This window comes from Carassius carassius, chromosome 44 (genome assembly GCF_963082965.1).
Source record: "Carassius carassius chromosome 44, fCarCar2.1, whole genome shotgun sequence".
NCBI classification, from domain to species: domain Eukaryota; kingdom Metazoa; phylum Chordata; class Actinopteri; order Cypriniformes; family Cyprinidae; genus Carassius; species Carassius carassius.
The window spans coordinates 2,408,228-2,420,957 of NC_081798.1; the positions used below are offsets into that span (position 1 = coordinate 2,408,228).

At 35.7% G+C, this 12,730-nt stretch overlaps 1 protein-coding gene and 1 long non-coding RNA gene across 2 annotated transcripts in view; one reads left to right on the forward strand and one right to left on the reverse strand.

Annotated features, from left to right (window-relative positions):
- The window catches only part of ano8b (anoctamin 8b), a 29,400-nt gene extending 25,357 nt beyond the window's left edge, over positions 1-4,043 (reverse strand). Inside the window, exon 1 of the mRNA XM_059537318.1 lies at positions 3,597-4,043. Coding sequence (XP_059393301.1) covers positions 3,597-3,753 — 157 coding nt within the window. The 5' untranslated portion in view covers positions 3,754-4,043. The remainder of the gene's footprint in view (positions 1-3,596) is intronic.
- Positions 1-12,730, forward strand: part of LOC132126764 (uncharacterized) — a 169,477-nt gene that overhangs the window by 30,326 nt on the left and 126,421 nt on the right. The window lies entirely within an intron of this gene.

A 12,730-nucleotide genomic window follows, 5' to 3' on the forward strand; every position in this document is an offset into this window, starting at 1 on the left:
AAAGCATAAGAACAAAGCCAGTGAAGAATTGAATACATGGGCAGGTTTGGAGTAACACTGTGGTGGACAACAATAGCACAAAAAGTGATTTATTCAAATAAATGTTGACACAGTATATTAAAAAACTAATATTTGATTTGCAAATGAGAAATATGTGTACTGTTTCCATACACCAATTCCAGTGAAGCAGATACTGTATAAATGGGGCGCTGTGAAGGAAAGCATAAGTTATGAATGACTGAATACATGCTTTGTCATTTCATAGGGCACAACAAGCTGATTATTTTAACAGATATTAAACACATTTGTGCTATTTTATATCCATTCAGACTGGATGTGGTTCTAATAGCTCTAAAGTTCCAATTTTCAGTCTTCAGTGTTACATGATCCTTCAGAAATCATTCTGATTTGCTGCCTATTACTAGTATTAAGGACTCTTTGATGAATAGAACAGCATTTATTCAAAATAGAAAAAAGCAGAACATTCAGCCTTTCATGCTCTGTTTTATACATATTCTGGAGAATACTGTATTTGTTTATGAATGTGAGGAACCTAGCCATAACAACAGATGCTATGAGATGTTGAAGGAGCGAAACCTCATCTTGAGTGAGTCTTCTTGAGAGTTGACTCGAAATGTAAGCATTTGGAAACACTGGAGCTGAAACAGGAGATCATTAGCTGTTAAAGTCAGCTGTAAACTTTCACAGAGACTTGTACAGCAGGGAAGCAAATCATCTCAAAACATACCGGCTTCGGTTTGCCAAATGCATAATGCAGTATACAAGCAAGTGTAAAAAAACAAAACAAAAAAAAAACAATAACTCGAACGTGTTTTGCCACACTCTCAGAAAATCAAAAAGGTACAAAAGCTGTCACTGTTGCAGCAGCACCTTTTAAAAGGTGTAAATTTTTAATATTTAGGTACTGATAGCTTTAAGTTTAATTTATCCACCCTTTAGGTGTAGCTTTTGTACTTTATTTTCCAGAGAGTGTGTTCTTCAGACTCATAAATCCCAATGTAACATGGTTTTGTAACTTCACAACGCATGACCTCTTCATAGTCACTGCCTCCAGGCTCCAACTAAAACTATGTCAGTGCTTTAACATCCATCTAACGTTTTACAACAGTGCTCAGGTGTGATATCTGCACCGGTTTACTACAGCAGATCTCTAATAAACACAATTTTTGATACCAGAACTAGTTTCTGAAACTGCCTTCCATCATCAGATTGCTTGGCCTTTCATTTAGCTTATGAAATAACAAGTGAGGCAATGACATCATGTGAGTGCTAATGGTTATTGAGCTCTATCTGCTCCACTACTGATGTCTAAACCCACTGCATAACCCTGAAAGACAGCCAAGGAGATACCAAAAGCAACAAATCCAACATATAAATCATCACAAACCAAACTATTCTCTTCATACCAAGGGAACCAGACATCTTTAGCAAGATGGCCTTATATTGATTGGTTTCAGAGATGGATTTTGTTTGAAATGACGTCACGCCAATTCAGTCGTCATTTCACTTGATGTATATCAGTGCCTTTACAATTATTATTTATTAGTAAAACTGAAAAGGAGGGGTTGTTAGAAAAATCAACTAAATAACTGAGACTTCATAGTTGTCAATTAATGTTATAGCATTGTTTTTTACACAATACCCTTATCAAATGAAAATGAATATTTGTTTGAATTTTGGCAGTTCGTTTCATTCGTTTTGGGGGCCTGAAAAATGCAAACTTCTGAAAACTGGTTTCAAAGTGCAAGTTTTTATAGAAGGATACCATCTCAAATGTGAATTTGTGAAAACTGACATCTATGTGCATGCGTATTAAATGTTTGGTCTATAGACCTTTTGTAGCTCCGCCCCTTTTCAATGCTGCGCTCTTTGTGTTCTATTTTTCATTTGTATTTCCACAGTGTGAAGATAGTACAAATTTCTGAACCACATTACAATGCTCACAATATCTTAGTTAACTCTACACTAAGCAAATCCACTTCACAAGCCAATTACTCTTCCACAGGGCCATCCTTAAAAATATTTTGGTTTGCAGTAAACAGTAATTTTTTTTAAAAAAAGGGTCAGTAGGTAGGTCCATATTTATTTTTTCCAAGTTTCAATGTAAAAAAAAAAGTAAAATTTTGGTGATGGTGATTACGTAGGTATGAATTGAAACAAATTAGCATATCGTGACGTCACTGATTGGGTCTTCAACACGTGCCTTCGGGCGCATCATTGCAAACCTCATTTTGATGCAGGCTATATAGACCACAATTGAAATCTTTGTCAAAAACATGTTTATTGAATGAATTTCAGGTGAGAAGAAAAAAAATGAGGTACTGTTTTACTTGCATCCACCACTAGGTATCAATGCAACCTACAAATGCGAGACCATTTACTTTGCTTATTTGGGTTGTCACTTTGAAAAAAATCCTGTTTGGTTTGAGTGACAAGTGTTAATTGAATCGATTGTAAAATGTAGGAAAGTCACATAATACAGAACACGGCTTACTTCCTCTTTTAGCGTTGTACAAAATGACAACGCCCACTACTGGCCTTGCATGCACAGTACAGCATTTTATTAGTCGTTTTGTGTTGCCCCGAGAATTGTGCCCTTGGAAAACACTAATGCTTTTACTTAAAAAAAAAAAATTGTCAGAGTGGCTATGTTAACATGCAACCAAATAATCCGTTTGTAATCTTACTGATGGCTAAATCAGATTGAAAAGCCTTCGTGTAAACACGATCTGATTGAGCTTGATGTTAACTAAATTTAGACCGGATTGAAATGGGTGGTTTATTCCTTTTCTAGTGCGATTGAGAGTGCATGTAAATGCTTAATCGGATTAAAAACCGAACACTGAATTGACTGTGCATGTGCAATGACGTGGAAATTACGTATGACAGCACAGCCCATTGTAATGGATAAATATTAATTCTGCTGTTTAAAACAAATAAAGAAGCAGTGTAGGAGAGTGGTTATTATGTGCAAACAGTGGGAATCTCTATATTTGTGCAGTGCACATGTAAAAAAAAATCAGATTTGAAGCATGTGTCATTTTCATAGTTTTCATGTAAACACTACACACAAATTCAAAAATCGGAATGCATTCAGTCCGATAGAAACAAAAAATGTGCATAAACATCTCAATGCTGTTGGACTAAATATCAGCACTCTTGGAACAGCGTTTTATCCAATCAGATTCAAGGACCAGGTTAATTGTTGTATAACGCTTCGCAACAAGCCACAAAAGGAAGGCCATTCAAGCATCAACAAACTCCAAAACATGAGATGATTTCAGCAATAATATCGCCTCAGACATCTTGAACCTGCCCAAAGGCCTGTGAAAAAGGACTAATCGAGCGCAAAAAAGTAGCGCACGGCCCATATTACGTAGACATTTGAAGTGATGCTGCCGCATGACCTTCTATAGGCCACAAATACATCAGTAGGAAGAGTTTAATGCATGCATAATGGACATACGTAGCAGACAGCATAACAAAGCGCCGCATTGTTCATGCTTCTCGAAGGATATGCCGTCTGTCTCTTATGCCCTCGTCACATGCACCTGTCCCGTGCGTATTTGACTCACCCAAAACGCCCGCTGATGTGGGCTGAGGGGCAGCGCTGTGCTGCTGTTGCTCTGGCCGCTCTGCGTCTCCCTGCGCTCGGTGTCTGTGGCGCGAGCTCTCGCTGTCGCTGCTGCTGTTTGTCGATGATGCAGCAGCGGCCGCCGTGTCGGGCATCATGCTGCTGTCGTTTCAGCGGGGAATGGATGCAGAAATGGGGCGCAGTGTGTGTGGATACACACTGGCTGGGTTAAATGAAGGTGAGGGTGAAGTGAAGGTTGTTGTGAGTCATCCTGTTTGCGGCGGGATGCGAGGAGAGACCGACTGCGGCGCGAGGAGGAGCAGTCTACTTTGGTGGAGGAGGGACAAAGAAGGGGAGAAGATATCTCTCTCTGTCTTCCTTTGCTTTCAAACACTCAGATCCAGATTTAGTCCACTCACACTGACACACTCTCACTGGCGACGTTCATTAGCTGGCTGACCTCAGCATGAGTGTATATCAATGAAGCCTATTGATCTGTACATTAGAAATCAAGCCTAAGCGTTTAGAATGGAAAAACTCGAATTCATTTGGACTTAAGGTTTTACAGAGATTTGCTTACATGCATGCTATGATATGCAATACATTATCGCATTATTTTACCCTTTAACTTCATTTCCCCAAAAAGTTCACAGTAGCCTAAATTATATATATATATATATATATATATATATATATATATATATATATATATATATATATATATATATATATATATATATATATATATATTAGGGACCTATGATGCCTAAAAAAGGCAACTTAAGTCCTTCTAGTATTACGGATAGATTTTAATATTAATTTAGGCTCTCTATGCTACCCATTACGATTTAAGAGCATCTTCATCAGGTGCCAAATAAATATTTTAAAAAGTAATTTATAAAATAAGATGATTAGAATACAGTTTTAAAGTTGACTTTGCTAGACTTGCAAATTCAAGGCTTATTCAGGTTTATTTTTCATAATGTTAATAACAAGATTGACCTAAACATTATTGGAGTAGCCTACGTTTGTAAGAAAAGTCTTATCAGTATCACCCTGCCTTTTCTTTATAATTAGGTGAAATTTATAATAATTTTTGAGTGAAAGTTGTGTCTTAAATGGAACCATTTGTATAAAGGCATAGTCTTTTTGTTAAAGTTTTTTTGGCTTCAATTTATATATTTGTTAATAATTGTATTATTAACTCTTAAACTCTTGAACTTAATATGAGTTAATTTAAAAAATGCTGTTTAAAATATTCTCAGTATGTCAACCGAAGTATCCAACTACCCTTAATTTACAGTAAAATGGCTCTAAATTGTATCATTGGTTACTAACTCAATCCTTGCATGTAGGAGAGCATTTGTGAATATATTTCTCCCTCTGTATTTCTGTGGGACTAAAATAAGACACAGTCTGTCCGAAAGGATGAAGCGGGTATTATTTATTAATTAATGCAATAAATATCTTACCAGCTGAATATTTCAGATGGGCTTACCTATGAAGCTGATTTATTATCTCTCTCTGAACAAAAGAGCATAATTTAAGGCATATAACAGGGTGATTTTCTCCATAATCTACATATACAGACGAAAATAATTATATACAGTCTAAAATAAGATTTGCGATTTATATTAAAATTAACCAGAAATACATACAGTTCTGCATTTAAATTGTATATATATATATATATACAGGGACGGACTGGGACTAAAAACGGCCCTGGACTTTGACTAGGCCCGGCCCCACCCAAAGCAATCGGCGCGCGTAAACTCGACAACAACAACAATAACGCCTGGCATGAGTGTCACAAGTCTTCAATTGTGGCTCATGATACTATACCATCCAAATTATAGCAATAGCACTGATGTTGACTAGATGTTGAGCTGGAGTGCGTGTCTTTCTCTGTCTAAGCTCAACCTGAATAAACAAACGATGGAATGGATTTAAAAAAAAAAACAGGTTTTATTCCAAGATAGCATGGAATAGTTTATATAATATGTTGTTATAACAGCATATTATACAATCTATTTCATGCTGTCTTAAAATGAATTTATTACTTAATAATCTTAATTTATGCAGTAATTAATCTTACTGCACAGATAATAATAACACATCTAAATGAAAATACACCATTACAAATGTAACATCTGTATTCAAAATCTTCAAAGTTTGTAAGTATTGTAATGTTACCAACATTTTTAAAAACACAAATTTTTTAAAAGCACAACATATTTCTTAATATTAGCTACTGCATGTTACATTTTACAGCTAAAATGTTGAAGTTTAGCTGTTTTAACTACTGTAATCATTAAAAATGTAGCAACCTGAATATCACTTCCTAACATCATCCCTAGCAAGTAACTCTCTTTCTCCTCTCATGTTCCATACTTGGATCTGGATCTGCCTGTGGAACCAGCTCATCTTTCTGTCCCTCATCATCACTGATGGCATGTTGCTGCATAGTTGTGGCTCACTTCTTCACTGCTGCTAATATTATATTATATATAGGTGCTGCTGCTGGAAAATATTGCTATATATTTCAGTTAGTTTGGGACATTTAGCGGCTTCAGTATCTAAATTCCGCATTTTTTATCTCTCGCCTTCTCAGCCGCACCCTTTTCTTTCCGTTTTTTACACACGGTCGCGTTATGCATTTTGTTTGTTTGTTTCTATGCTTCTTCTATCTAACGTTAAAGTCTTTGCTGTTGGTTTCTTCCTACTCTTCCACTTCTTCTTCTCCTTACTTGGCGGCCACGGCCAGTGCAGCGGCATCCAACTTAAAGGCGCATTGCTGCCACCTACAGTACTGGAGTGTAAAACAGATTAGTGGGGGGAAAAAACGGTGATGACTGCATGCTTGGCGGGTGGTGTGCAGACCCGCCGGCCGTCCTGGAGTACCGGCCGTTCTGTGATTCTCCAGATCACACAGATGGCCAGTCCGTCCCTGTATATATATATTTATATAAAGCCATATATTATCTGTTAAATGTCACAACACATTTTCAAATGGTTTCATCACCACAACTCAATCTGATTTTACTAAAATGATAAATACTCTGCATTGTGATGAAATATAGTGTAAATTGATAATTACATGCTTAACCAAGGATTTCAGACATACAGTAGTCTTGCCCTATTGCTTTTACAAGCAATCACATCAGCTAACAGTAAACCAAGCAATAATCGTTCCTGCTTACTCATCCACTTTAGGTGTCTTTAGGGAATCTATGCATATTATCCTAAACATGTTCAATATCATAAATAAAGTTGCAGTTGATTTAAATAGTTCTGCTATGTACTTTAAAGGGTACAAATATCATGCAGTCTCTACTAATATATCTTAAAAAACTACACGCACTGTAGGCCTATAGCAATTAGACAGGAATTAGAAAATGTTGCATGAAATAAATAGCACATTTTCAATTTTCATTTAGGCTATTCATTGAAAAACAATTTTTGATTGAACTATTACTTGAATAATAATATGTTTATTCTGAAATTTAATTTTTTAAAGTATAATATGTCATACTCCACGACATTAATGACACTAACTAAAATAAGATCATGATCGTTTAAATAAAACACAAAAACAGATAAGTCTTAAAATCTGAGTAGTTGAATAGACTAGCACGGTTCACATCACTAGTGCCACACGGACAGAACTGTAGGGCGCACAAGGGGAAAGACTTTTATTTGATTGACAGTTAAGCTGGCGAATAACAAGCTTCGTTGCTCCTACGTGTATCGACGCGGACCAATGAAACTCATTTTAACGGAATCGACAACAACAAACCGCACGTGGAGCGCTCGTTTATTTTACTGTCTATGTTTATGACAGCGGTGTAAATAATGATTCCGCCGATCTATTGACACATTGATTCTTCTGCACAATCTGACTTTGCTGCAGCCTGGAATTGAACTACTGGTTTCGTCTGGTCAGAGGAGAACTGGCCCCCAACTGTGCCTGGTTTCTCCCAAGGTTTTTTCTCCATTCTGTCACCGATGGAGTTTCGGTTCCTTGCCGCTGTCGCCTCTGGCTTGCTTAGTTGGGGACACTTCATCTACAGCGATATCGTTGACTTGATTGCAAATAAATGCACAGACACTATTTAACTGAACAGAGATGACATAACTGAATCCAATGATGAACTGCCTTTAACTATCATTTTTGCATTATTGACACTGTTTTCCTAATGAATGTTGTTCAGTTACTTTGACGCAATGTATTTTGTTTAAAGCGCTATATAAATAAAGGTGACATTGACATTGACATTGATCCTGTATATCAGGTTATTAACATGCACTTTATTTGTTATTGGAGAAGAAGTGCTTCTGTCATACCTAGTATAAGGTCAGATGTGTCATTAATGTTGTAATATTTATGCATTATGAATTTGCAACATCTTTATCAGGTGTCAAATAAATATGAAAGGTTTAGGTCACCCAAACATGAAAATTCTGTCATTAATGACTCACCCTCAATGTCGTTTCGTGAGAGGTATATTGAATAAAGTCATTATTTTAGTTTTCTTTGTGCACAAAAATTATTATAGTAGCTTCGTAAAATAGATTTTTAATAGATTTTAAATTTGATTTATTCCTGTGGTAGCAAAGCTGGATTTTCAGAAATTACTTTAGTGTCACGTGATGCTGATTTTATGTTCAAGAAAAAATTCAATGTTGAAGACAGTTGAGATGCTTCATATTTTTCTTGTGGAAACTGACACTTGAAAAAAAAACTATTTATTTTAAATAGACATCTTTGCCAACATTATACTATAAATGCTGTTATTGTCACTTTTGGCATTTCAATTTAACATTGTCTTCCTTGATGAATAGAAGTATATAAAATTAAGAATCATTTTCTGGTTTGAAACATTTCAATCTTTCAGTGGAGTCTTACAAGCACTTGGTGTGTGTGATCAACCGTTATTGTCCCAAATTGTTCTGAGATATGTCTTCTAAAATCCTTTATGTTCATTTTATCATGAAAAATTTATTTTGCAAACAGCCAGTTATTGAATCAGAATTTTAACACTAGATGGCAGCATATGTTTTGTGCTTGGGAATATCTTGAATATCATTTCTCCTTTCATGTGAAGGAGTGTTTCATTAACTTATAGGCTTTATCTGACAATATTATAGAATGTAAATTCAATTTGGTGATGTGAAGAGTTGTAGAGTCGTTGTATTTTAAAGTCTCAGTGACCTGATCCATGCAGAGACAGAAGCACAGAGGCGACAGGCTCTCAGACAAATGACAGAAGACCAGGGCCACATTTGCCAAGACTGGAGTGTTCGGCTAAAATAAACGTAAGTAAAGGATTGTTCAGGAATATCTCATGTTTTTAGAACGTTTTTATGATCCTGTATCATCTGACCAACATATTAACATTGTTTTCCAGTTGCTGCTTATGTGTTACAAAAATATTGCAGCAGCAACCTAAATTACTTTAACATGTTTATCACTAAAGCAGGCAGGAAATTCCAGACAGATGCTATAGACATGCAGAATGTGGAAATTGTTAGGGGCTTTTCACACTGAACTCGTTTTTCCATTCCAGTGCGCTACTTTTCCATTGTTTTTCTATAAACACAAGCTTGAGCGGTGTACATGTTTGATTGTTTCCTACTGGATGCCAATCAGTGACACAAACAAAAAAGTAAAAAGCAGAACACTTAGGATTGCTTCAGGAGAACCGTCCATTATAGTGTGCTAGATTATTCTTGACACACACACACAAAAAAATTAAGTTTCAAATAAATGCTGTTCTTTGGAACTTTTCTATTTATCCAAAGAAAAGAAAAGTCATGTTACTTTAGCGGCAAATGTGCATATTGAGGTCAAATATTGTTTTAATTTAAAATAGCGCTTTACTACTTGAATGTATTGTAAAAAGTAATTTGTTCCTGTGATGCAAAGCTGAATTTTCAGCATCATTACTCCAGTCTGCTTCATTTTTTTTGTTGAAGCCATCATGCATTTTTCAGGATTTTTAATAAACTTCAAAAGAATTGCATGTATTTGAAATAGAAATCTTTCTATGTATATATATATACATATATATACACACACAAGTCATGCCTCATTCAACACATGTTCTCACACAGTGAAAAATACATCGCAAAGCACAGCAGACACTGACAATGGGCCGACAGACAAGACATTTTTATTCATTAAAAAAATAAAAAAATAAAAATAATATATATATATATATATATATATATATATATATATATATATATAAACTAGAACAGCAGTGTTTCCCCTGTCATTATATTAGGGGGCACCCATCCTTGAAGGTCAAGTTAATTTAATTTTACCTGTATAGCACAAGATCACAACAGAAGTCATTTAAGGTTATCTCTCTTATACAACACCTTGTTTTTTTTTTTTTTATTAAACAAACTAAATAGCCCTATGTTATCTTATTTACACAACAACATGTCATTTCTGTCTCTACATGGTCACTCGTTTCAGTTCTCCTCTGCTCTCTTTATCGAACATGGCAGTGATCCAGCCCCAAGACTTGGAGAAACTCCCTGAAAAACACATATATTACACTAGCTGTAAGGACCAGTTTTCTCATTCCTCTCCTCATTTTGTAGCACCTCTAACTAAACACATCGGTAATAGCAAAAGCTGTTTTCCTTGTAGTGTGAGGCAGAATAGACTGTTGATGTGATTTACTGTGGAGGCCAATAGAACACTTGTCATAAGTGTGTTCACATAAGAGGTTATTGTGTTTTTAATATAAGGTCTATTAAATAATTGCAGAATTTACTGCTAGATTGGGCAGTGTAGTCTCTCTGTCAGGGATGGTGTCCATCTATTGTTTGTTTATAAGGGTGATTGCTTGAGTGAGTGAGGAGCAGAGAGCAGGAGACAGGACATCCTGACTAGGGTGTGCGCCAAGCCAACACAAGCCTCAGGGGGACCCAGTGTGATATCAGCTATTGGTTTGGGTAAAGACACCAAGGATTTTCTAAAAAATTGTAGTTCTGAAAAAAAAGAAGGCCTCAAAATTTTGGGGAAAAAACATAACAACGAAAAGTTATGACACAGAAAAGGATTAGAAATATTATACAATAATTGGGAAAATTGTCTAAAATTTACACTGCAGTTCAAAAGTTTGGTCTTTGAATTAATGTTTTTTTAAAGGGGACATTGCATGCTACATGTACTTTTAAAAGTTGTTTGAACTGAAATGTGTGTTGACAGTGTGTATAATGATAAAAATCCACCCAGTGTTGTTTTTTCTTAATCTACTAAAATCTTATCCAGCTCAGATGCCTGTCTTTGTGACGTCACACTGACAGGCCCCTCCCACGATAGTTTGATTGACAGTAGCGTTTCAGCACAGACTGGACTCTGACGTCTTACCTTAGCTCCGCCCTGAGTGACTGTCATCAGTCCATCATTGTTTCAACACTGGAGCAGATGTAGACAAGAATGACTCCTAAGCATTGAGGTGTTCTGTTTTTGGATGTAATAATGAACATAGCAGTCGTCATTTACTCCTGACATCTGAGCTGCTGAAGACACAGTGGATTACATTAGTTTCTGAAGGGAATGCACCCCTGATGTACCTAAATGTGTCCATCTTCAAGTGAATCATTCATCACCCAGCTTCACCTACAGTATAAGGAGTATAAGGTTTTTTTTATGAATCTTTGCAAATCCCTTTCCTAATAATGTGCTAAATGGCACATTTCAGATGAATGCGGCTAAATTAATAAAAATTATAGTAAACGCCCTCAGAGAGCTGCTGGAAGAGAGGGGCGGGGTCAGCAGAGCTCATTAACATTTAAAGGGAAATGCTACAAAATGACTTGCTCAGAAAATAGCTGTTTATGACAGGGTAAAAAAGGTGTGTTTTAATGTAAACATTTTAAACAAACTATGTTACAGGCTTTTCATTAAGACCCTAAAAAATCATATCAAGCTGTGGAAAAGTACCTTCATAAAATATTATTATATGCATTTATTTGATCAAAAAACATAATAATATTGTAAAATATTATTTCAGTTCAAAATAGCGGTTTACTACTTGAATATATTGAAAAAAGGAATTTATTCCTGTGATGAAAAGATGAATTTTCTTATATTCTTGGCATTCTAATTTTTTTTAAGAAATTCAAACAATAAATATGATTTTGTTGCTCTTTAATGTGTTGTGTGAAATCACTTGTAGCGCCCCCAGTTAAAGCAGCATGTTGACTGGTCATCTCTTCCTCTTTACTAGTTAAATCATTAAATAAACATAAATGAACATCAGAAGGTATCTATCCGTGGAAAGACGTCAATACACATTTTTCAAGCTTTAGTGAGACTATTCCTCACTTTCTGTGTAATTATGACTAAGTTGTTGTTTTTGTGTGTGTTGTCAATTATAGTGCTTGGCACATGTAGAAGCATTCTTTGACTTCGTGAGGAATCTTAAATGACGGTATACGTCTCTTCACATGGATCCCTGTCACTGATTCATTTCCAGAATGGTTTGCAAGACCTTCCTGTTAGTATTGACCTCAGAGAAACCACAGCAGATGTTGAAAGAAGGAATCAAGACCATCGCAAGTCTCTTTGAGAGATGTTGTTGTAGTGCTTAAAAATGCATCATGTACAATTAATGCACATGCCATCATTTGTCCAATTTTATTCAGATGTTTTGGTGTTATATTTACATTAGAGTCTATTCCTTTGGAAAACTGAGGGATTTCATTGTGCGTCAAGGAACAAGTCTGTCATAGACCATCTCCTTCCTCTGAGAGTTACAGACGGGTTGTAAAGTCTCTAATAGAGGTCATGAAAAATAGTGTTTCCCCTCCATTGACACACTTTAAAAGTGTGCCAAAGCTCTGTGAATTTGTATATGTTCTGTGCAAATTATTATAAAATGAGATCCCTTTGCTATTTATCCCTTGTGCATCCTTATGGACTTTTCCTTTTCATAAATTAGTTTTACACTAAGTACAAACAAAAGTTACACTCAAGACATTCAGGACAAAGATGTCTCCATTAAAAGTGCAATTTTTAATCCTAGTGCAATTTTGGCATAAAATCATGCATTTGTTTTTAATAGGCTTTGATTCTGCTGGCAGGGCTTCAAAATTTGTACTTTTTGTTCTATA